The sequence below is a fragment of the Guillardia theta genome, assembly GCF_000315625.1.
Source record: "Guillardia theta CCMP2712 unplaced genomic scaffold GUITHscaffold_114, whole genome shotgun sequence".
Taxonomy (NCBI): Eukaryota; class Cryptophyceae; order Pyrenomonadales; family Geminigeraceae; genus Guillardia; species Guillardia theta.
The window spans coordinates 209,319-233,123 of record NW_005434560.1 but is presented as its reverse complement, the minus strand read 5'-3'; the positions used below and the strand labels follow the sequence as shown (position 1 = coordinate 233,123).

At 53.6% G+C, this 23,805-nt stretch overlaps 12 protein-coding genes across 12 annotated transcripts; 6 read left to right on the top strand and 6 right to left on the bottom strand.

Annotated features, from left to right (window-relative positions):
- Nucleotides 1–113: 113 nt before the first annotated feature.
- On the top strand, nt 114–1,064 carry GUITHDRAFT_54406 (hypothetical protein; the record flags this gene model as incomplete). The annotated part of the gene is made up of 2 exons (XM_005823123.1): nt 114–328; nt 860–1,064. Coding segments are annotated over 2 exons (420 nt in total), but the record flags the coding sequence as incomplete, so codon positions are not given.
- A 104-nt stretch (nt 1,065–1,168) lies between these two features.
- On the bottom strand, nt 1,169–4,760 carry GUITHDRAFT_117723 (hypothetical protein; the record flags this gene model as incomplete). The annotated part of the gene is made up of 2 exons (XM_005823122.1): nt 1,169–2,169; nt 2,234–4,760. The coding sequence occupies 2 exons, from the start codon at nt 4,758–4,760 to the stop codon at nt 1,169–1,171; spliced, it is 3,528 nt and encodes a 1,175-aa protein (XP_005823179.1).
- Nucleotides 4,761–4,808: 48 nt separating this feature from the next.
- GUITHDRAFT_117722 (hypothetical protein) lies at nt 4,809–5,309 on the top strand (the record flags this gene model as incomplete). The annotated part of the gene is made up of 1 exon (XM_005823121.1): nt 4,809–5,309. One exon carries the CDS (start codon nt 4,809–4,811, stop codon nt 5,307–5,309), a length of 501 nt encoding a protein of 166 aa, XP_005823178.1.
- Nucleotides 5,310–5,378: 69 nt separating this feature from the next.
- Nucleotides 5,379–5,753, top strand: GUITHDRAFT_117721 (hypothetical protein; the record flags this gene model as incomplete). Its single annotated transcript, XM_005823120.1, has 1 exon — nt 5,379–5,753. One exon carries the CDS (start codon nt 5,379–5,381, stop codon nt 5,751–5,753), a length of 375 nt encoding a protein of 124 aa, XP_005823177.1.
- A 140-nt stretch (nt 5,754–5,893) lies between these two features.
- On the top strand, nt 5,894–7,570 carry GUITHDRAFT_146002 (hypothetical protein; the record flags this gene model as incomplete). Its single annotated transcript, XM_005823119.1, has 3 exons — nt 5,894–6,589; nt 6,672–6,919; nt 7,030–7,570. 3 exons carry the CDS (start codon nt 5,894–5,896, stop codon nt 7,568–7,570), a joined length of 1,485 nt encoding a protein of 494 aa, XP_005823176.1.
- Nucleotides 7,571–7,890: 320 nt separating this feature from the next.
- GUITHDRAFT_146001 (hypothetical protein) lies at nt 7,891–9,575 on the top strand (the record flags this gene model as incomplete). Its single annotated transcript, XM_005823118.1, has 3 exons — nt 7,891–8,451; nt 8,505–8,670; nt 8,890–9,575. The coding sequence occupies 3 exons, from the start codon at nt 7,891–7,893 to the stop codon at nt 9,573–9,575; spliced, it is 1,413 nt and encodes a 470-aa protein (XP_005823175.1).
- Nucleotides 9,576–11,741: 2,166 nt separating this feature from the next.
- On the bottom strand, nt 11,742–12,764 carry GUITHDRAFT_146000 (hypothetical protein; the record flags this gene model as incomplete). Its single annotated transcript, XM_005823117.1, has 1 exon — nt 11,742–12,764. The coding sequence occupies one exon, from the start codon at nt 12,762–12,764 to the stop codon at nt 11,742–11,744; it is 1,023 nt and encodes a 340-aa protein (XP_005823174.1).
- Nucleotides 12,765–13,197: 433 nt separating this feature from the next.
- On the top strand, nt 13,198–14,189 carry GUITHDRAFT_117715 (hypothetical protein; the record flags this gene model as incomplete). Its single annotated transcript, XM_005823116.1, has 2 exons — nt 13,198–13,461; nt 13,584–14,189. 2 exons carry the CDS (start codon nt 13,198–13,200, stop codon nt 14,187–14,189), a joined length of 870 nt encoding a protein of 289 aa, XP_005823173.1.
- A 195-nt stretch (nt 14,190–14,384) lies between these two features.
- Nucleotides 14,385–15,164, bottom strand: GUITHDRAFT_117714 (hypothetical protein; the record flags this gene model as incomplete). Its single annotated transcript, XM_005823115.1, has 1 exon — nt 14,385–15,164. One exon carries the CDS (start codon nt 15,162–15,164, stop codon nt 14,385–14,387), a length of 780 nt encoding a protein of 259 aa, XP_005823172.1.
- Nucleotides 15,165–15,206: 42 nt separating this feature from the next.
- On the bottom strand, nt 15,207–17,100 carry GUITHDRAFT_117713 (hypothetical protein; the record flags this gene model as incomplete). The annotated part of the gene is made up of 2 exons (XM_005823114.1): nt 15,207–15,851; nt 15,898–17,100. 2 exons carry the CDS (start codon nt 17,098–17,100, stop codon nt 15,207–15,209), a joined length of 1,848 nt encoding a protein of 615 aa, XP_005823171.1.
- A 1,440-nt stretch (nt 17,101–18,540) lies between these two features.
- Nucleotides 18,541–19,249, bottom strand: GUITHDRAFT_155316 (hypothetical protein; the record flags this gene model as incomplete). Its single annotated transcript, XM_005823113.1, has 1 exon — nt 18,541–19,249. A coding segment is annotated over exon 1 (375 nt), but the record flags the coding sequence as incomplete, so codon positions are not given.
- A 1,571-nt stretch (nt 19,250–20,820) lies between these two features.
- On the bottom strand, nt 20,821–22,703 carry GUITHDRAFT_155312 (hypothetical protein). Its single transcript, XM_005823112.1, has 2 exons — nt 22,016–22,703; nt 20,821–21,966 (listed from the first exon to the last, which is right to left on the bottom strand). The coding sequence occupies exons 1-2, from the start codon at nt 22,452–22,454 to the stop codon at nt 21,065–21,067; spliced, it is 1,341 nt and encodes a 446-aa protein (XP_005823169.1). The 5' UTR covers nt 22,455–22,703; the 3' UTR covers nt 20,821–21,064.
- Between the last annotated feature and the right edge of the window lie 1,102 nt (nt 22,704–23,805).

Genomic DNA, 23,805 nt, shown 5'->3' with positions numbered 1-23,805 from the left:
AAGGTGGAGGGAGAGAAATAAGTCTATAAAAAGATTAATCCTAGCTGTGATTGTAAATGCGGACGCCTCCTGCGTGGGTCGTTTGCCTTTGTCTCATCCCGTCGGTGGCGGCAACGACGTGCCCTACCAACTATTACTACTCCCTCTCACAACTCAAGTGCGTGTGCCTGCCTGGTCTATATTACAATGGTGCCGACTGTGTTTCATGCCCGAACAACCAGTACATCATGTCGGGAGGGTCTTCGTGCGTGTGCAAGCCGGGATATTACATGTCGAATGGCTATTGCCAGCAGTGCCCCGGCATGTACTATTCCAACGGTGGGTCGACGTCCGATCTGGACTGCGTGTACAGCCCCGACATACCGATAGAGTGGGCATACAGCAGGTCATGCCCCATCAAGGCCTGTGCCTCTGGGACCTGCGAGTCCAACACTGTGAGATCCGTCGTCTCCGCAGCCATCGTGTGGGGCTGCCACACCCCTCTGGACTGGGGGTACTGCTGCGACTGCGCGGATGGTTACTACTACAACTCACCGTCGATTGCGAACAATCCCGCCGGATGCCTGGCTTGCTCCAATTGTGGATCCAATGAATTCGAGACAACGGCATGCCAAGGGGGGAACAATGAGTTCCAGGATAGGGTGTGCACCACGTGCAGCGCCGCTTGCTCGGCGGGGACGTACGAAAGCACCCCATGCGGTGGGAACAAGCCAATTGACAGGAAGTGTACCACTTGCGACTCTTGCCTGGCGGGGCAGTATCAAGTGCACGACTGCCAGGCTGGGGGCAATTCGAGCCTAAACCGGTTGTGTGAGTACTGCCCCCCTGGGTCGTACCAGGATGTGCTGGGGGCGACGAGCTGCGCGGACTGTGGGTATGGTTACACCTCGATCAACTCCGCGTCACAGTTGGGCTGCACGATCTGCCCGGCGGGCACGTACCAGCCGAGCCTACGGGGTGCCCAGTGTCTGTCATGCCCCGCGGGGAGGGCGTCGTTGGCGGGTGCCTTTTGCTGCGACGGGTATTACCATGTGGGGGATGGGGTGTGCGCGCCTTGCCCCGAGGCCACGTACGGGCAGAACAGCTTGTGCATCGCGTGTGGGGCGAACCGATGGAATCCCGTCGGGACGACCGCCGCCGACCCCAACAAGTGCCTGTGCATAGCCGGCTATGAGGCGGTGGGTTCTGCCACCTGGGCAACGGCAGAGCCAAGGGTGTTGCTCGCCCCGCCAAGCGCCATGTTCTGGACGTCCTGGTTGAAGACCTGCGTCAGGCATACCCCTGCCACATCCCCGCTGACCGCCTGTATGCTCGGGTCGCCGATGACGAGCTGGAAGTTGCCCAGGAGGTCGGTGTTCAATACCGCCGTCAGGGAGTTGGTCGTGCAGACAAAGGTCTTCTGCGAGGCTACGGCGCCATAGATAGGGAGGAGAAGGATCTGCGAGAAGAGGTTTGTCATGCTCGCCATCGAAAGCGTGGCCCTGGCGTTGAATGTGGGGTCCGTGGGAACGAGCGCCACCTGCGACGAGCTGAGCACCTGCTGTGCCTTCATCGTGATCCCGTTGATGAGCGACATGAGCATGCCCACGGCGGAGATGGTGACATCCTTCATGTCGCACATGGCGGAGAAGAACACCTGGTCCGGCCACTCGATCACCACCCTGTTCGTGATCTGCCCCGTGGATGCGTCGACGATCAGCGCCATGCTCTGCGCAAAGATGAGGTACACGTTCTGCATCGTGATGAGGCTCTGGCGCAGCATCTTCGACACCACGGATCCCATGGCACACAGGGGCCGCTGGAAGTTGACCTCGGTGCCTATGCACCTGGCCACAGCACACTGGGAGGCTGCGTAGCAGAGGCTCTGCAGCGTGGGGTAGCCCATGCAACCGGTGCAGTCGCTCACGCTGCAATTCTTCTTCAGGGTCGTGAGCATCTGGTAGGAGGAGGAGTAGGACCGTGTGCCATTCCACACCCCCGCATTCACAACGAGACGGATGTCCGAGAGCCAGGTCGTCGTCACCTTCTGGTCCGCCACGGCGAAGATCGTCATCGAGCTCTGCTGACCGGCCCCGTTCCAGCCCGTGAGCGAGTTCTGTGCCAGCTTGGGTGATTGGCGTATGAAGACATTGTCCTGCGTCATGGAGATCTGCCGGCGGGTTGGGCTCGCTGCTCAGACCCAAGTCCGATGCTAGGTGGCCAACGCTCGAAACACTGTAGCACGTCAGATCACCGACTTTCCTATCGCAAACAGTGACGGGATAGCCGTCGTTGGTGGGGAAGAGGGCCACACCGGAGCACGCGTGTCCCAGGCAGGTCACGTAGGGGGTCGTCACCTTGGAGAAGACATTGTTGGAGGCAGAGCACTTGCTGATGGTGTAGGCAGAAGACTTGAGCTGAACGAGGTTGGCAAACGTCTGTGTGTTCAGCGCGATATGCAGGCACACGGGGCCGGTGCTGGGGCTACCGGATGCATCCCACGTCGTCGTCGTCGCCTGAACGAAGATGTCCGCCACCCCATCGTCCGGGAAGCTCTGCACCTCGTCGATGCTATACACATCCGTCAGCTGTACCGCCTTCTGCGAGCTCGGTATGGTCTGAAGCAGTGTATAACTCTGTTGTTGGTCACTGATCAGAGATACATTCTTCGACGTGGCGACCACCACAATGTTGCTATGGCCTATGGAGTCGACGAGGTTGATGCTAACATACTGCATCCTCATGATCGACCCCGACCAAGACGAGCTGCCAGCGACCTTGTAATCGATCCCATGCGGAAAGCTGCCGTCCGTCACAGTCGCGGCGGGACGGAACCCCGTCTTCAGGCTGGAGGGGAGGCAGTAGGCCTTGACCACGACGCTCAGGCTCGAGTCGAGCCCAACCGCAGAGATGCAGCGATCGGGCTGGCTCGGGGCACCGGACTGGGCGATGTCACCGTAACAAACACGGTTGCACCCCGACAACTCTACCACCGAGAATATATCGAAGGGAAGCCTGTTCGTCCCATAGTACTCGCCGTCCGCGGTAAAGAACTGGCTCTCCACCGTCACGGTCTTGTTCATGGTATACACGAGGTCCTTCCCCTTTGACACCGCCACCAGAGCGGAATTGAACGCATCGTACTGCTCACCGCAGGCCACCTCACACAGCCTGGTGGTGTAGCACATCGTGAAGTAGTCGATGGGCTCCGGCATGATCGACATGACGTAGTCCGAGGTGTAATAGTTGTTGCAGGTCCCGCTGGAAGGGTCCATGAAGATAAGGAAGTAATCGAAGACGGACCCCACGCTCGTGTACCCATCGTACAGCGCCATAAACGTGCTGTCGAACGCAGAGGATATGTTGCTGTTGGTCATGTTGACAACCATGCTGCACATCAGGGCTCGGCTCCCGGCAGACTCCACCAGTAGGGCGTTGAGGAGAGGGCGGTAGCTGACGGGAGTCCAAGGGTAGCAGCTCTGCTCCAGGTAGGAGGAGTAGACCACGCCCTGCGAGTCCTTGCATATGCAGTTCACGATGGGGAAGTCGACGAAGAACACGGTCAGGAAGTCGAACAGGTCGAGCACGACTTTGGCGCCAACCTCACAGAAGTACCGCATGACGGTGGCGGGCGGGTTGGTGTACCCGAAGATGAGGCTCACCCCGCCGCAGATCTGCTCGTTCGGGGTCACGATGAGATCCTCGATGTCCCCACGCATGCCCGTCAGGATGGAGAATATGCCGGCATCGATCTTCTCCCCGGCAGCGAGCTTCAGCACATAATCCATGATCAGCCTCTCCAAGAAGTGCATGAACATATGGAAGCTGGTGACGGAGAAGCGCATCATCCTGCCGAAGATGCGTATCCATGGGGGCAGGGCATAGAGCATCGCATGCGACAGGTCGGCGAAGGGTCGGTTGAAGTCCACCGACGCCAGCAGCTTACTCATGAAGGCGGGGCTCCCGTGGACCATGTAGGTGGCCGCCGTCGTCGACCCTATCACCGCCTGCTTGGCATACAGCAAAACGGTGGAGGATGGACTGAGCCCCTGACCGAAAGTGATGATCTTGACGAACGACTGATAATACAACAAGGAGGAGCGGTGCCAAGCCTCGAAAGCGAGGTCCACGTTCAGTATGCCCTTGCCACAGTTCAACAGCATCGAGTTCCCAAGCGTGACGGTGGCACACTGCGTGAAGAGAGGCCAGTCCCCCGCACTGAAGATCGCAGGGAAGAGCACAACCGCATTGAGCGGCAGGCGCATGAACAGCAACACGCCAGCCCATGCCTCTGCCAGGCTGGCGCCGATCTCCGGCATGCGCCTCTCGTTGGGGCAGAGCAGGCCCTCGCTCAGGAGCGACTGTGGCACCAGCGGGCTGTACATGCTGGTCGAAGGCCCTTCGTTCGTCGTCGGGTTCACAAAGTAGACCACGTATTGGTACCCGTCATAGCCTGGCTTGGGAAGGCGGGTCAGGACATCGAAGCTCTGCATGCTCGCCTGCAGGACCGTGACGGCCACGTTGTACTCATTGATGTACTCCAGGCTCACCACCGTCATGTTGTAAAGCGCACCGTGGACCGGATACTCTTCACCGTGGAGGTGCAGGGTGGCATCGACTCGAACCTCTCCGTGGCCTGCGTGCTGCTCTGCTTCGTGATCGACTCCGAGAGGGTGAGGACGGGGTACGTGGACAGCGCCAGGGACATCGCCCTCAACGCCGTATGGTGCTTCATGGCGCTCTTCCTGCTCGTGAAGGATGAGCTCCCGCTCGGGCGCCATTGGATCCTATCCATCCTCCCACACCCGGACATCCTGCTCGGCGCCATCATGTTCTACGTCCACACGCTGCTCCCGCTGTCCTCCGCCTCCGTGCTGGAGCTCTCCATACGCGCCATCACCTTCCAGTGCCTCTCGGTCAGCTGGTTCTACACCTTCCGGCTCAGGGTGCGCGACCCTTCGGACGGCCACGACAACCCCTTCACGATGTGCATCACCCGCTTCTTCCCCGTCATGTTCGTGGGGCAGGTGATTGCCTGCGTGTTCGCCGGCATGGTCTGGGTATGCATCATGTTCAAGTTCTACCAGCAGCAGAGCGAGTTCCGCGGCTACTTCTCCCATCCCGAACGGAGGAGGAAGCCCCCCACCCCGGACCCCGTAGACACACCCGCGTACGGCTACCACGGCTCAAACCGGCAGAGGCCCTCCTCCGCTCTCGAGCTTGAAATGTCCGTCCCCTACGAGGCAGCGGAGGAGGCCGATGATGAAGACACCCGGCTGCTCCGCGAGATGCTGCAGAGGGGGAGGGACGGTGGGGTGGACCAGATCTGAAATTCCAAGGCTGTCGGTTGCATGCCGCACTATTTAAACATCGGATAAACCATCCCCGCACCACGCGAAATGTTCGCGACCTGGATTTTCGTACCCGAATACAAAGAACTCTTCGAGCAATCCTCGCGGTGCCTGGATCTGGATGCAAAGTTGCACGACGTCGACAAGATCCAGAAGGAGCTCGAGGAGGAGCTCCAACGCGCTGCATCTGGCAAAGAGATGCTGCAGAAGGAGTTGGACTCTATCACCCGTCAGTACAGACGTTTGAAGGTCGACGCCTGTGTTGAGGCCGTCCGTGTGCTGAAGAAGGAGAAGGCCACCCTCAGCAAGGACGGCATCAAGCATGCTCAGGAGATCAAGGCCTTGGAAGATGCCATGGACTTCATCGACAACCATCACTTCCATGTTTGCATGAGAATGATTGAGAATATGTCCGTGCAGTAGGTGGATACCGAGCAGTTCGTAGATTTGTTGAATGCGTTGAGTAAAGATCTCGATGTTCTACTTGGGTGTGCAAGGATCGATGCATATAAAAGGCCCCGCGGCACGACACCCGCATGTGATTGGTAAGGCGAGAGCGAGCGATGTCGAACTTTTTCGGTAACCTGAACAACCCGCGGATGCCCGAGGTGGTGATGAACCAGGGCCCGCTCCCCCCGCTGAGCACGGACAACCTGCCGTACGGGTTGAACGGGACGGCGAATGCGAGGATCAACTACAACAACGCCCTGCTGGGTGACATTACCCCTTACGTCTACGGGGACTCTGCACGCATCACCACGCAGACCTCCTACCTCAACGTCCCCTACAGGATCCAGAAGATCGTGCCCGAGCTCTACCTCCCGCCCATCGGGGAGGGCCGCGGGCTCATCAAGGTGTCGCACGCCGTCGATTATGGCGACATCGCCTGGACCCTCCGCCTGCGCAACATCTCCGCCACCCTGGGAGTCTTCATGAAGTCGGCGGAGGGCATAAGGGATAATGGGACCCACATCACCGCCTTCATCAACCTCTCCACCGTGAATTACATCCTTCTGGGTTTCCAGAACCTTTACCTCAGGGTGGAAGCAGCGGTGGCGGCGGGTGCTTTGTTCCGGAGCACCGCCTCGGATGAGGCTTGGTTGAGGCTCTGGTACGACCTCTTCGATATGACCGGCAGGCCGGACGACTTCATCACCTGGACAAGAAGCCTGGTCAATCACTACATCGGCCCCTATCAACCTCTCACCTTTGAAGACCCGACGTCTACTGTGTACTCTCCCTACCTAACAGACCAAGGGGTATGGCTCACCAACAGCTCCGGCTATTACCGCTCCCCGCTCACCGCCCCGTTGCCTCAAGAACTTAGCATCTTTGCTTCAGTCAGGCCAACCAACCTGCATGCTGACTGACTACGAGGAGTGGAACGGCGACATGCACGACAGGGTCAAGGATCGGTACCCCGACGTCGACATCATCTGCACACACAACCCTCACAGCGCGACTAGCTTCTCGGTGGTATTTTCCATCCCGGAGCACGAGGGCATGCTCTTGTACGTCGCGTGGATGATATTCATCGTCGTCACCAACGCCTCCGTGGTGTTCCAGGCCCTCCTCCTCCCCCTCTGCCGGTGCGGCTGTGCGGAGCTCTCCTCGGACCTGCTCCTCTGTGGGGCCCAGTGACTGCCTCGCCTAGATGCCCAGGATTTTTTTCCAGAGACTGAACCATATAAATGTCGAGCGCGGACGGGCATCAAAAAGGCATGGCGGAAAGATCAAGTGGTCCGGCGTATGCGGCGAGCAGCCAAGACAGTGAGAAAAGGTCGAGTTGGATGCATACCTCCTGGGATAACTATGTCTTCATGGTGAGCTTCATTATCCAGTTCAGCCTGGCGTTCTCCTTCCTCGTCATCTTCTCGGTGCACGTGATCGAGTTTGGGTACAACTCTGGCAGCATGCGGTTCCCGATCTTCAAGTCTTTGTACACCAACGTCTATGGCCAGCCCATCGGCAGCCAGCGTGTGACACTCTTCGGTGAGACGAGCGTGCTGAAGACCACCGTGGGTGGGACATCCAGCTACATGCCCGTCGCCCCCTTGCCCCTGAGTTTCGACAGCCCATCTTTTGCCGGGCAGAGGCCCTATACGTATTACTACTGCAACGACACGGCGTTCACGTCCACCATCGCGGCGAACGATTGGAACAGGCAGATGTCGCTCTGCCACATTGAGCGGTCGAAGCAGGTCGCCATGTACAAAAACGACCCTGTCAGCCTCACCTAGCACATCGCGCCCGAGACTTCAGAGTACTTCGATGATCTGATGGAGCTGTGCAGAGACTTTGGCATAGATTCGGATCTGCGCCATTTTTGGTACAAGATCGATTTCCAGGTGCAAGGTTACAGGCATTTGTCAAAGATACAGTCTTTCGTCTATGGAATGAAGCTTTGCCGGAAGAGGGGGGTAAAAGCAGCCGTCTTCAGTGACCTTCCAACAGAAATCATCAAAAAGATCTTCTGGATAAGCGAGTCTATCTAGATCTTATTTGTATCTATCTTCCCCTTCGGTAATAAACGACGGAAAGATTCACGACCGATACCAGAATGGAGAGCGGAGGCAATGACATTACCGAGGAGAGCATACTTACCCAGTTCCAATCCCTCTTCTTGAGGGGGGTGTATCTACGGAACATGCTCTCCTACATGTGCAACTCCTGCACGTCCGACATACATGACCCCATAACACACACGATCTGCATGTTCCTCTCCACGCCAGTGAGGATCAACATCACCAAGACCGGCCTCGCTCCCTTCCAGGACTGCAACACGGCGATCTACCCTTTCTTCTGCATGGACGAGGACCAGAAGTCCTTCCTCCTCGATATCCTGCAGCACATGCAAGAGAGGAGCTGCGCCTCCCTCTCCACGCAGATGGGGGGAGGTGGTATGGCAACCTTCAACAGTGCCCTGCCGAAGACCTACATCGACACCTCAGAGGTGATATGCCAGTTCTTCCACGCTACCAAGGACTCGGAGAAGATCGGGATGAAGCAGGAGGTGCGGGACAACATCTGCAACGTCATCATACAGAGGGTCTGCAGCTCTGTCCACATCCCAAGGAGGGCGCTGAACGAGATCATGCAGAGGGTCGAGAGAGAGTCTAGGGTGGAAAGCTAGTTTAATCCCTCCTTCGAAATATCCCTGTTGATCTTCATAAGGACATCCACGTCATCTATAAAGTCGTTCACTGTCACCGCCAGCCCTTCTTCCGGTGGTTCTTCCTCCCTGCCGGAGGGCATGAGGGATATGACGAAGTTCCATATGGGCGGCATGCCACCATAATCCTTCAGCTGAAAGAGCTCCGGCAACCCATCCCTGTACCCGGTAAGGTCAAAGCCGAAGTCTTCCTCCAACGAATCCAGTGTGCGTCCGATCTCCAAGATACGCTCGTCCCTCAACTTGACCAACTTCTCTCTCACACACTGCATACCATGCCACCCACCGCGCAGCCGGGGTTAAATAACCACCAACCATGGACCTGACGTGTTTCGTCTGCCCTGAGCCGCCGATATAGTTAACCCACTGCGTGCGCCAGAGCGTCAGGGATGGAGGTTATCAACAGGTTCTTCGAGGACAAGAGGCTGACCTGCGTCCTCCTGATGACCTGGATGAGCATGGTGCTCGGCATCTTCTCAGAGCTCGGGGTGATGGACTCCCATTTCATGAAGCTCGGACCCGGGAAGCACTCCAAGGTGATGGGGGTGGAGCTCGACACATGGTACAAGTGGAGCTGCATCGCCGTCTTCACCTTTGTCTCCACATCCATCAACGCCTTCGTGGGGGACGCCATCATGCCGTGGATCCAGAACACAATCCAGGACCACAAGACCAAGTTCCTCCCCTACTCCAAGACCATGTGCATCCTGATCACCCAGGTCTGGACGCTCTACTGCTGCATCATGAGCGTCTTCGCTCTCTTCGTCATGCTCTCCCAGGTGGACTTCCTGATCATCCGCATCGTCGCCGACCTCCTCGTGAACGTGTACACCAGCATAGCCTTCATGAAAGGCAAGGTCGTAGACCCGGAGAGATACTCCGCATGGATAAAGTCCGACTCCACCCACCACACCGCCCACGGGCTTCCCACGCCGCAGCCGGGCAACGTGCTCTCCAGCGTGGCCGTGAAGCACGACGACGAAACCGAGGATGCATCACACCACGCACCCAACGAAGACTATGACACCGAAGACAGGAAGAAGAGCATGGACACACTCCTCAGACATCAGTGAACCAGGTTCAAAGCCTGCTCGTGCAAAGCTTCAATCTCCGTATCAAGCTGATCCACCTCCCTGTCCACCTTGCCGGTGTACAACGTCACTCGCCTCTCCACCAAGACAAGGAGCTTCTCGACCTTTCCAAGTCTGTCCTCAACTTCATATATCTGACTGTTGAAATCGTCGACGAATCCCTCGACAACGCCGTACATACGCGTCAACTCGTCTAGTCTTTCGCTCATATCCTTCACTTTGTCATTGATCAGTAGATCAAACTCCTTGATATCCATGATATGACTCATGAGATAGTCAAGCCTCTCATGTGTGCTACTGTCACCGTCCACTGACATGGAATTACACGCGGGCTAAACATCGGCATTTATACGAACAAACAAGAATAAAGACAATGGGTATGGCACCAAAGGCCACGCAGGCCGCAAGGCGTTTTCTACTGGCGTTCCTCCTCACCATCTTCGCTCTGCAGCTGTTTGCAATCTTCCTGTCGATACAGATATCCAGGACGATAAGGAATGTCCACCTGCCAAGGCTCATCCCGGAAGACACCCAGTTCATATCCAGGGCCAAATCATACCTCATGTGACTTGTCCAGCTTTGTGGCAAAGGTATGTAAACGTCTTACCTCGACGTCAAGACTATCCACCCCATCGCTCACCGGATCAATATCAGCACTCGTGCCAAGGCAACCAAAGGGTGCCGGGCAATCTAGTTCCCACATATCTGAACCATCGCCCTTACTCGCCGGTTTCAAATCACAGTGTTTCTTCACAGTACCTGTAGCCTCACTTTCTCCCTGCCAGTGTTTCTTGAAAATACCTGTAGCCTCCATGACCTCTTGTCGCATGCGACGCAGCTTATCTACTATTTCGTCGCTGGTGGAAAATCTATCATAGTGATGGGACTTGTGCAAATGGCTGTCAGAAGGGAACTTGACCCTCCTTCCATGCCTTGATTCGTCCATGGCAGCTTCCTTTTCCTCTTCTTCTTCTTCCTCCTTAAAAGGTTCTGTTGACTTTTCTCGCACCTTGTGAGGCAACAGCAAAGAGCTTTCAGGATTACCGTACTCAGCACCATGTCCGTGACGCCTAGAATCCTGAATACGTGGCATTGGCTTGTGCTGCTCATAAACATGACGTGGAAGGTCCATATTACCACGATCTGGTCTATAGACCCAATCTGGTATAGCGCCGTGTGATTCGTTGCCATCAAGTATTCGAGGTACATGCCTATGAGCTGCAGGAAGTGTACGCTTACCACCCCCCACCGTCACAAGATCCATTACACCGCCACAAAGTCTCTCCATCTCAACGATTTGTTGATTCATTATTTTCTCTCTCTCCATCATTTCAAAGATTGTAGCATTCTGATGCTCTTGACGGCGCATCAACTCTTGAATTAAAGCGTCATTGTCTCGATTTTCTTGTGTTTGGACAATATTTGTATTTCGACTTGATTTCCTGGAGAATTGAGATGTTTCAAGGTATGCAATTCTTCTACCCAATTCACGAAACAAATCATCATAATGTTTCGTCCTATCGCTGAGCTGAGCATTCAGTCTATCTATATCTTGGATCAATTCCCTGACTTCAATGTTGTTCCTCCGATAATTGTCCCGTACTTGGCGCAATTCACCTGCTACATCATGATTCAAAAGCATGCCCATTGTATCAGTGACATGCTTCAAAACTCCATGCAACGCTTTAATCTCATCCTCCATATATCTCATCTTTTTTTGCATTTCTCCATCTCTTCCCATGTCTGATCCATTGCTTCCTGGCTGGTCATCCGGTTGGATCCCACCCGATTGTGCAATGAATTTTTGTACAGCTTGATAAATTCTATTTACTCGATCCGACAGATCATCCCTGGCCTTTTGACATTCTACGTTATTCCATTTATCCGTTTGAATCAAATCAATTGCTCTCCTCACCACATCATCAATTCTTAACAAAAGAGCATGTCTTTCTGCATTAGTCAATACATTGTTCATATCCTTTTCATATTCATCCAAACTCAAATTGACTCTATGTATTTCGGCCAAGTACTCCTCCTCTGTGTCAATGGTCTGTCTGGGGTTAAGTCTCCGGTCGGCCATGTCGCACAGGGCCCTGTTTGCACGCGGGGTGCACGACCCACTTAAATCTCCTACCCGACGGCAAAAGATTACGTTCCAGGGTTGGCGCGGAGGTACACCCCGAGTAGCTTGACGGGGGAAGGGTCCCAGTGAACCGCCGTATGGGGCCCGACGAGCCACACCCTGCCCGGGGCGTGCAGCCAGCACCATCCGTCCGGGGGCAAAGTCCGCAGGTCGCATGACTCGTAGAAGAGTTGCAACTGCGGGTAGAGCTGCCGCAGGACGGGGATCCAGTCGGCCGCGGACCTCCCCTCCTCGGAGAGCGCACCCATCGACATCGGGGCGCGCCTTCGGGAGTAAGTTGGGTGATGGTAGTAAACGGCCTGGCTGACGGAGTGGAAGAGCCCTGAGAAACGGTGCATGTATTGCAAAAGCGCGCCTATGTGAACATCGTCGTGCATGGTCGTCTCATGGTAAGTGTCGGTCGCCGCCTCGAAGTGGAACGTCCTGAGGTCCAACTCCGGGCCTTGCTCCTGCACGGGCTGCTGCCTTGCCACGAGCCACAGGTAGCGGAACATGCAGAAGAAGGCGTCGAGCGCCTGCTGCTTTGCCAGGTCAGAGAGTCTATGACCATCCGCGCAGGGCTCGCGGTCGTGTACGATGTCGATGCCATCCTCCCCGTCGCCAAAGGCGTACCCCGCGAAGTATCCGAAGCGAGCGAACAGCTTCCAGCACAGATCCTTCACCCCAGGCAGGGAGGAGACTTTTCCCCAGTTTATCTGCACGTTGTCCATGGCCTGGCTCAACTCCTTCCATCCCATCGCATCCACCGGCTCCTCCGAGAGCTCCAGCTCCTTGCATCCCGGGACTACATCCTGCACCTTCCTTGCATCGACCTCCAAGGCCAGGTACGCCATGCGCGCCAGTACGCTTCCCTGCGCATGCATGCGGTTCAAGACCGCCTCGCTCGTCGCCTTCTCTTTTGGATCCGTCTGCGTCAGCCATTCTTGCATCATGTCGCTGATATTCATGCCCTCCGGAATCTCCCCACCCTCGCCGTTTGGGTCCATTGCCTTCTCGACGGCGGCATTGAGCTCCGACCATCTCAGCATTGATCACGGACGTATCGGCCGATGCCCACACCCTATCCCTACGAAATCAAAAAAAAAACAATCTCACCGCGTTGCGTTCTCATTCGCAACAACAAGGACAGAGCGAACAAAAAAACCCACCATGCTCAGTGCTATGTTCATGCTGATGGATGTGTCGTCGAACACTATACAAAGGACATTCCACATACCAACCCATATCAAAATCAGGCTCGACTCCTCCAGTACATCCCATACCATATCGACAAGCTTCTCTCTTCTGATCATACCTTGACCATCGCATAGGTAACGCATCGGTGCACACCTCATCTATGCTTTTTTTTGATGCCCATGGATCGAGGAGTTCAACCAGGCTTCCATAATCACCGCCATGCCTCCACCCAAAAGGAGCTTCGCCCCCAGCGATGATCTACTCGACGTTTGGCACCTGAACTGGATGCCCGATCCAATCGTGTGCTGGTCGTGCGGCCATTACCTTGGCGACAAATGCCACTCTCTCGTGCGCTCCGGCGTGACCTGCAGAGAGATGAAGGGGAAAGCGAGGTGCAACGGCTACGCATTCCCAGGAAAGCCACCCCCGGTGGAGAAGCAGGACAGGAGTGCGCTGCAGGACCATTACATCCTGTCCAATGGAAGAATGCTGTTCGTACATGTGCGGGGAGAGGACAGGATCCACGTTCCCATCAACGAGCCCTGCCAGGTCTGCTTATCTATCCATTCAGCGTAGACGGGAAATAAAAAAGATCCAAGGGATCAACTCGTGAACTGCGACGGCTGTGAGCGTAGAGGATGAGCGAGAGGCCAAAACGGAGATGCGTCCAGGAGGCTTTGAACCGGGTGAGGGAGGTTTACGAGTGGGAGGAGCTGGACGAGCGCAGCTCCCGCTTCCAGCAGGCAGCGAGGACACTGAACGATGAGATCACGAGGGATGTTGCCTTGCATCCGGACGTGAATGAAGATCAGTCATTAGAGGAGGAAGAGGAGGAGGAGGAGGAGGATGAGGAGGAAGGAATCAGCGAAGCGAGTTACGACTCAGACTACTACCCGGGTAAGAAGGGGGGCGGATTCTTCCGGTACGACCAGAATTCCGAAGAGAGCGAGGATGATCTCCAAGGAGAAGTGGTAGAGGATGACGATGGCGGTGGGGTCGAGGCGGATGATGACATCAGCAGCGTGGAGGATATGAGCGATCGTGACACGGTCACACACGAGCAGACGATGGATTTTTCATTCACCGATCAGGGCTCCAACGCGTCTTCGAACTGCGAACCTCCCGTTTCCGAAACATCCGCGACGGTGTCATCCCTCACGCATGCAGGTGAATCGACCGATGTAATAAGCATCTCATCCTTAGACGAACCGATAACTCCAATATCGATGGCACAACCGCCGGCCGAGAACACGGGCCAGGATGGCAGCTCCTTCTGATCGGTCAGGAGCTCGTCACGATCTTCAACGAAAGGTATCATGAGCCTGATCGCCTGCACGCATATGATGAGGGACACTGATCCCATACTGACAAGGAAAACAGGTATTGCATACGATAGAAGGGCAATCATGGCAATGACCCACCTCGCCGTCGCTTTGCTCAACGGTGTTCCGTACCGCTCTTATAATCATCTATCAGTAAATGAGCCTTTCTAGTTCCACCTTGGGATGCACAACAGGGACAAAATCCATGCCAATATTGCCATTCCTCCTGTCATAGAAGTCTATTTTCTTGCGGGTATGGTTAGCCGTGAATGCGACATAGACAATGACATTGTTCAACGAAGTGATCAGGTAGACCACGTACTCGAGTATCACCACGGTGCTCCGACAGGGCGAATTCAAGTAGACCATAGTGAAGTAAACGATAATGTACGCGAGAAGGAAGCAAAGGCAGGCAAAGCTCAACGCTAGGGCGGACCACTTGCTGATCTTCGATATGGACTTCTCGGCGAAGTAGATCAGGCTCAGTATGATCTGTGCAATAATGTACGACACAGCCAACACACCCGCCCCGGCAAGATGAATATCCCCGTTGTTGCTGGTGTTGTTGAAAAGGACCACGGCCACTGTTCCCGCATACCCCACCGTGGCCAACCAGCCGAATATACCGCGGTTCACCCATGTGTCTTGCCTCGCGCTGATAACCCCAATCACCACCCACGAGAGCACGCCGCTGATCACCATAAGGCTCGCCACACCCTTGTCCATCGCGAGCTTGTCGCTGATATAATGGAGAGATTCACAGTACGGGGCGTTGAAGTCCCTGATGCCCGGCTGTTTGAACATGAGCATGAAAAAGACGCTGTACTGCATGATGAAGGCAAGCCCACAGAGGCAGGTCAGCACGGAGAGCTCGCCCATCGCGACATCCGACCACACCCTCGCCAGATTCCTCTTCCCGTTCGACATCATACCCAATACACAGGGGTCTATGTTTATATCGGATCCTCACCATCACTTGTACCTACAACAAAGGAGCCCCATGCCGATGAAGCCCACGATGCAGGCAAACCCCGCCGCGGCAATCCCAGAGGCCTGCTGGCTGTACCCGACCACGTGAGGCCTGTAGGTGTCGTTGAAGGGGCTCTGGACCATCACGCGCCTTGGATTGAGAGCAATTGCCTGGTAATCCGAGTACAGCATGCAGGTGTACCACTTCTGGATGGGATGCTGCACGGCGATGCGACCGCCGGTGCATATCCAGCTGCATCCCGTTGTCCAAGTCGCGTACTTGGATGGAAGCACGTCACTGCAGGCCTGGCAGGTGAGCTGGTTCGTCAGGAACTGGCCTGGGGGGCAGTAGGATGACGGCGTCTGGAGGGGGGCGGGCGTCGGCATGATATAGTTCACCGGTGGAAGGCAGGCCAGACCACCGCTCGAGTTCCGACCGAGGGTGTAACCCGTGGCGCACTTCCACGAGCAGGAGTAGGGCGAGTACGGGTCGCCCGCCGTCATGTAGATCACCGTGCTGTTCTGCGCAAGGCCATTCCTGCAAGGGGAACATCCAGTAAAGCCATTCGAGCTCTGGCAAGCGTCCATGTAAGTGCCGACACCACAGACCCGGTTCGGGTTGCAATATCCACAGTATGTTGAGTTATACTGCACATAGTCCGCGAAGCACTGGAACTGGCACTCGGACTGGAACCGCGCGTTGGTAGGCAATGGGTTGAGGCAGCGGGCACACTGCAGATTTGCGATCGCATGAGGCGGTGCAGGGCAGACACTTGGCGTCGGACGTTGGCGCGCACCTCCTGACAAAGTGGGTGGCAAGCGAGCAGTTCAGCGAGGCTTCTGCCGTGCAGGCCGTGCAGTTCACAGCGGTGGAAGCGGCCCAGTACCCGCTCGCACACTGCTCAGGGCAAGATGCGGGGTCCATGTAATACCCCTGCCCGGTGTAGGTCCGATGAGGGTCTGACAGTGGGTCGCACGCCTTGCAGGCGGCCGAAGCCCCGCATCCACTCTGGTACTCCCCGCTGCTGCAGGCCTGCCCGGGACAGTAGAGGCAACGGTAGGGCATCGAAGCGTTGGGGTCCTTCACATAATCCTTGTCACAGACGTAATTGCAAGCGTCCGTGTATGCACCGTTGGTGAGCGGCGATGACATGCAGGGGATGCACCTCGAAATATTCACATACACTGTCATCGACGTCTGGTTGCCCGGCTGAGTCCCGAGCTCCCAATAGGGCACCTGGAACCCTGTCGGCACCCGTTCCAGGTAATACCCCGGGTTGCATACCGCTGGACAATCCCGGTCCAGGGCCGTCGCGTAACCCGTGTACCTCCCATTCTTCAAACTCGTGCAGGGCATCGCCTTGGCATCCTGAACCCGGGTGCAAGCCAACGTCCAGTGCGGCACGGGGTCGAGAAGCTCCCAGGAAGCGAAGGGGGCCTGCCGGCAGGGGAAGCAGTTCGGGCCATGGCGGAAAGCGCCTGCAACACACTCTGTCTTGCAATTATCAACGTCGAACGGAACGCCCGGTGTGATGAAAGCCTCGTAGCTCTGGTAGGCCCCCATCGTAGACCTCTTGGTGGTACACTGCTGGCATACCGCCCCGACCACCGCCTGGCACGTATCCCTGTACTCTCCCACGGGGCACGGCGACGTATCACAAGGGAGGCAGAGGGAAGAATTGAAGGCGTAGTACCCCGGATCACACTTGTGAACACAGAGGTTCTTCTCCCACTCGGAATGAACCGGCAGGCTCTGAGTGCAGGTCGTACAGATCGGCGTCCCGTCCGGGTTGCACCCCTGGAACTGCGTCCCCAGTGCGCAGGAAGCGTTGCACTGCTTGCACTGATCGTCCGTAAAGAAGTAAGTGTTGAAAGAGCAATGGAAGGAGCAGGCCATGAGCTGGAACGAGAGATAAACCGTATGGGGGTATGTTTGCGGTGGGGCTCCCGACGTTATGAGTTTTTTCTAAGGCGGGCCCTGCGGGCCCGCCTCAGTATATATATGAGTCGGATGACACAAGGAGGTATCAGATCAGTCTAGATGGAGGCCAATGAGCCTCTCCATGACCTCAGATGGAAGGTGGGAGGGGATCTGGGGGTATGTTTGCGGTGGGGCTCCCGACGTTATGAGTTTTTTCTAAGGCGGGCCCTGCGGGCCCGCCTCAGTATATATATGAGTCGGATGACACAAGGAGGTATCAGATCAGTCTAGATGGAGGCCAATGAGCCTCTCCATGACCTCAGATGGAAGGTGGGAGGGGATCTGGGGGTATGTTTGCGGTGGGGCTCCTCAGATGGAAGGTGGCAGCACGATCTCCCTGTCGGAGGCTGGAGCTCGGATCACCGTCAACCACACACGGGGCATACAACTTTGACTGACGGCATGGGAACAGAGTAGCACTGTCCCCGACAGAAGCGCAGAGAGCATGACAGGCGAGCATCCTCAGAGCAGCATATCAGGTAAGGGGCCTCCGAAAAGAAATTCACCAATGAGCCTCCACCGATTCAAAGGCAGAACTTTCGTCAGCAAATCACCAGGCTGATAAGAAGTATGAATCTTTTCTGGATAGAGCTCGTCCTTTTCTACCAAATCAACAGCATACTTCGTTCGAATATCAATGTGCTTGAGTCGACTATAACTTCGCTTGTCCCACAAAAGCCTCAGACATGGTTCATTGTCGATTAGCAAGAGAGTAGGACGAGTCTGCATAAATCCCATCTGACCCAAGAGATTTCTATAAAGCTTGACTAGTTTTGCGCATGTGGTGGCAGCATAAATTTCAGCTTCTGAAGAACTCAGGGCAACAACCTTCTGCATTTTGGATCCAAAGACGACTACCCCACCATTCAGAACGATTCCATATCCGCTTTGACTCCGTCTCGTGATAATCTCGGTACCCCAACCAGCATCACTGAATGCAATCATCTCATTGACAAAACACTCCTGGTGGTAAGAGACACCGTGACAATGGTATACAATCTGAACCTCCCGAGTAGTGTAAAGGTACTGTAGAAGTGTAGAAGATGAATTAAGGCATCCATATCGCACTGCCGAGGAGCACGAGCAAAGCGACTAAGGACGCTCGTTGCGAATGCGATATCAACCCGCGTACAATTTGCCACGTAGAGAATGGACCCCAGGAGACTCTGATAAGTGCGGACTTCCTTCTTGTTCAACAACTTACCCTCCAAGTGATAAGTCTTGAGATAGTGACCAGGTAATACCGTTTTGACGCCCCTGGCAACTATTTCAAAGCGTTCAACAATCTTTTCAATGAAATGCTGTTGTGACAAAGTTATCCGACCCTGATCGTCATTCTGTTCTATGTGAATGCCCAAGAAGGTACCTGTTGCCTCACTCCCCGAAAAGTCGAATACTGTGTTGAGCTTCTCAAGAAACTCAATCTTAACTGCTTCAGTTTGAGAGACAATGAGTAAGTCATCCACGAAGACAGTCAGAAGCAAGACGTCCCCCGCACAGTTGGAGTATCGGTAGATGATCTCATCATGTCCTATCCCACTTGCTCCCACCGTCTTCAACACCTGCGTGAACTTAAGATACCATCTCCTTGGTGCAATGCGAAGTCCATAGAGCGACTTCAAGACTTTGAGGAGGCACTCAGGAAGAAGACTCATGATATCTGGAGGTATCAACCGCGATGCTCAGCAAGAGCCGGATATTGTCCAACGATGTAGTCGGTGCAAACAATTCTTCAGATGAAGGGAGTAAGTTGCCCATGATAACTAGCCGCCCCTTTCGTTTCAAGATCTTGCCCTTCAAGTCTCGTTTTGAGGCATACACCCACAAGCCGCGAGCAAGGACAGAATGATTTGACTCCCTGTTTTTCTGATCACGCGTAACAACTACCCAGACGCCTCGACTTTCGATCTTCGCAATTTCCTCCTTTTCAGCCTGCTCCCAAAGATGCCGATCCGGACGACGTAACATCTCTGACCTTGTCTTGGGATCTGGTAACTTGTCAAAACTACTTTCGTTCTCCACATTTCCTGCATCGCAGGCCGCTGTCATTGCGTAATCTGCCTGAATCTCAGGCATTGCAGCTGGATTGTCACGGTCGGAAGACATCAGAGATAACAAGTCAGACGCCAGCTCCACCGCGTCCCATACGGGAGAGACCAACGCTAGATTCGCCACAAGAAGACGCGTATCTCTGAAAGTAGAGTCCACATCAGCACTGACCTGTGGGGCAGATGACACAGGATCGACATGCTGTAAACGAGTTTTGTACATCTCATCCCTCCATACTGGAACAAAACGCGGGCATACTGGCTGACTGCCTTTCATGTTATCATCCGCCCTGTCCCAAACATACAAGATTTCTTCAGACTCAGTCGACCCGTGCACTATATTTGTTACATGCAGGTACTGCGGAAATTGCTTGTGCTGTGAGAGTACAACAACTTCAGGTGATCCACCCACTGTAGCTTCGACAACATCCATGATCTCATCCGCTGCCCGGTCAAGGTACTTTGGTATGGTCGGACATATCACCAAAGACGTTCGGTGGAAAACTGCACGAATAATAATCTGCTAACATGCAGACCTCCGACATTGTCTCCCCACTTGTAAGCACCACCATTGCTTTCTGTTCGGTTCGTTCCAAAAACTTGATGTCAGGATCAGTGACAGACCGTAACACCCAGTAATTGTCGAGAGTTGGGAAAACAATCCGCGCGAGAAACTTTCCCTCCTTGAAAACTATCTGCAGAATTTTGCCTTGCTCTACTTGACCATTTACAAGAACTTCGACATCTCGATTGACATATTTGCTTTCCAAGACCCCACGCTCCTCCTTAAAATCCCTCCGTGTTCTTCGGCCTGCTGGAGGAACTGGAGACACTGCACCGTCAGGCACATATTCGGTATCATCCCCCAACCGATGCTCTCCTGTATCCTCCCGTTGATCTCCAGATGTCAGGCCTTGGACCGTGGAAGGTGGAAATTCCAATTGGAGGCGCTTGCTCGCGGAAACTTCACTTGCGTCAGGACCAGAGTCTCCCTGTCGCTTCCTGCCAGACGTTGCAACTTCCTCAGGAATTTGCAATTCTGTTTCACTCGCATTTTCCGAGGATTCTTCGTCATCGTCAGATGCCACTGGTGCACAAGGTACTAGTTCCTTCAAAAATTCATCCTCCACATTAGACGCCTGAAAACGTCGGCAACGTAATGGAAAATACAGCTCGTCAAACGTAAGATTATTCGTATGGACGATTCTATCATGCTCGATATCCCAAACCAAATACCCCACCTTATATCCAGAGAAAGCGCACGCGTTTCCCAGATTTAAACCATGAATTGCTGGGTCATCCACCTTTGACGTGCGTAGTTCATTCTTGAAGAAAGTGCTGCACCCAAACACCTTCAGCTTGCGAAAGTCAAACTGCTCGGTTGTATATATCAAGTATGGTGAGGAATACCCTAGATTTCGTCCACTAGGCAGCACATTGTACAAAATAACAGCTTGCATGATAGAGTATTTGTTAGGGATTGACAATCCTGATGATGTGCTTTGACTCTGTGAACTTGAACCAACTTGATAACTTGCGTTAACAAGCGAACAGGAACCTCAACACAATCGCGCTCACTGAACGTATAGAAAGTTCGGATCCATTTTATTCGACCAAAACCTACCAAACCAACCAAACCGACCGGATAAGACAGCTAGTTGACTGAAGTATTCGTAACCGCTTACGTAACCCCTAACATACGCTCCCAAGCGCATTATCATCTGAGAAACATCTCTATGAACTTCGCTGATCATTAAAATACTGCATAACAAGAAAACGGCAGCCAACTCAAGTCATTTCAATTGAGTAGCGCGAAGTGCATTGGGCCAATGTTATTCACGTAAGTCCTGCTCATCCTGAGTCGAAGATGAATGCTGAGAATCTTCGTCGGTATCCTCCACTGACTCATCATCGTACGAAACCTCATGATGCGTTGACCTGTCATTCCTATACGCATCGGTTGTCAAATCCATGGACTTAGCTTCTCGATACAATGCTGGCAACAAACTCCCAATACTCAAAGTCTTGTTCACATTTTGCTTTTCCAAGTCAATCAACAACTTCATGACGAAACTCGCGGTCACCTCATCGAACAAATTCTGTGCGAAATACCGTTCAAGACCAAACCTCGTGCAAGCTGTCTCGACTTGTCCTTGTCCATGAAATAATACCATGCAACAAGCAATAAAATGATTTGCTAAAGCTGAAAACCTGTTGACAAAATCCGAAGTCTTTTCCTCTGACCCTTGTATCGTACGTTGAATCTCACCCAGAATATACTGCAAGTGCGACAACGACAAATATTCCTTCACCAGCAACGATTTGAATGATTCCCAAGTACCTTGTGTGGAAATTAATCTATCCTCGCCACGCAATGTTTGCAACCAATTCCTCACACGATTACCAACTAATGTTGCAGCGATGTCAACCTTTTGATCTGGAGGAATTCTTTGACGCTGGAATTGAAACTCAAGCTCCCCAAACCAACTTGCAACGGAATATTCTAGAGTCATTTCTCCATTAAATCGAGAAATATCCTTGGAATGAAACTTCACAAGGGAAGACTGCTGCTTGACATGCTGACTTGACATGTCATTCGACATGCTCGTATCATTTTGCTTGCACGTTGCATCAGCCCCTCTTGGTTCCTTGATCGGAAGGTATTGAACTGCTCCTGATTCATTTAATCTGAACCGTTGCATCATTTCCTCGAACATTTTTTTTATTTTCTTCCCTAAGGACAGAGATTTCCTGTTTTGTCTCGACGAGCTCTCTTTCCTTACGAAACATCACTTCCTTGACGAAAGCTTCATACTTTACTTGCATGTCCATTGCGAGTTGCAATTCTTCTCGCAACTTCTTGTTTGCAGCGACCAATTCTTCAAACTGCACTGATTCGAACCTCGGCCGGGTCGAACCTGCCGGAGACGCAATCCTGGAAATTTCCAAGTCCACTGCGCCCTCCCTGTCGCGCACTTGTTGCGTGACCGATCCATCATAAGAAGGTATATTAATCCTCGAAAATCCCGCGACGTCTCGCTGATTTCCGTTCGAATCCTCTTCTGAGGTAGAAGGTACCGTCGTAACTTCCCTCATCGTCTTGTCTTCAGACGTTTCCTCATCGAAACTCCTTCTAAAGTTGTCAAGCATGACTGCCAAGCCTGAACTTCCAAGAGGACCATCTCCAGGAGACCTTCTTATCCTTTCTACATCCGATTGCATATCCAGAGGTTACCTTTCAAGCTCCTTGTCGATCAAATCAAATCAAATTGTCGCAATCCGCAATTACTTCGAACAAAAACCAAACCTTACGCTACCAATGTTAGGGATTGACAATCCTGATGATGTGCTTTGACTCTGTGAACTTGAACCAACTTGATAACTTGCGTTAACAAGCGAACAGGAACCTCAACACAATCGCGCTCACTGAACGTATAGAAAGTTCGGATCCATTTTATTCGACCAAAACCTACCAAACCAACCAAACCGACCGGATAAGACAGCTAGTTGACTGAAGTATTCGTAACCGCTTACGTAACCCCTAACAGTATTCCCACTTCGACTTCGGTACACCGCTCTGACGCAATAACGTCCGATTAATCGACGTCACGCTTCTGATTCCACGTTCAGCGAACGCATTGTAGACCTGAGAGTACTCTGGAATTTTGTCATGTCGTATCCCACGATCAACGAAAAAGCTCTCCAGCTCCACAGAGCTGAATTCTGAACCGTTGTCAGATACAATCTTCTGTACCTTAGGACGAGAGCTGTCACGATCCTCTTGTAACAGTATTTCCATGAGGATAGCAGCCGTCTGACTTTTCGTGCGCATAGGTCGTACTCGCACAAATCCAGAAAAGACGTCCACAATGATCAAGAAATATCTATAACCACCAGGCTCGGATTGTACAATCATGTCTTTCAAATCAATATGCCAGACTTGATTGACCTCTGATGCCCGCTCCTGTCGGAAATCCGACTGTCGATGGATCGGCCGTGAGACGAACTTTGCTATTCTACAGATGTGACAAGGAGATTTCTTTAGGCGCCTGTTGTACGTGATATACTTCACCGAATCGGCTAGTAATTTTTGAATCTTTGCTTCCAGATGTCCGAGCCGAAGGTGCCAGATGGCCGATTCTGTCGCAGCTGACAATTGGGACTGCTCACACATGTTCTCCTCTGGCTTGAGGGTTACTAAACTTGATGGACCCCCACTGTAATTATCACCATTGCTCGTACCAGCGCAAGAGGTTGTACTGTTGCACGCCACACTAATCAGAGGCTCATTGGCCTCCATCTAGACTGATCTGATACCTCCTTGTGTCATCCGACTCATATATATACTGAGGCGGGCCCGCAGGGCCCGCCTTAGAAAAAACTCATAACGTGCAACGCTATGAGGAGTGAACGAGGTGAGCCTGCATCTTAGTTCCATCTGAGGTCATGGAGAGGCTCATTGGCCTCCATCTAGACTGATCTGATACCTCCTTGTGTCATCCGACTCATATATATACTGAGGCGGGCCCGCAAGGGCGGCCTTAGAAAAGACTCATAGCGGGCAACGGTGTGA

Coding starts and splice junctions, on each gene's coding strand:
- GUITHDRAFT_155312 (XM_005823112.1), bottom strand. CDS start 22,454: ATGCAATCGGATGTAGAAAGGATAAGAAGGTCTCCTGGAGATGGTCCT. Junction 21,967..22,015: donor CGTCAAGGAAGTGATGTTTC/GTAAGGAAAGAG, acceptor CTCTGTCCTTAG/GGAAGAAAATAAAAAAAATG.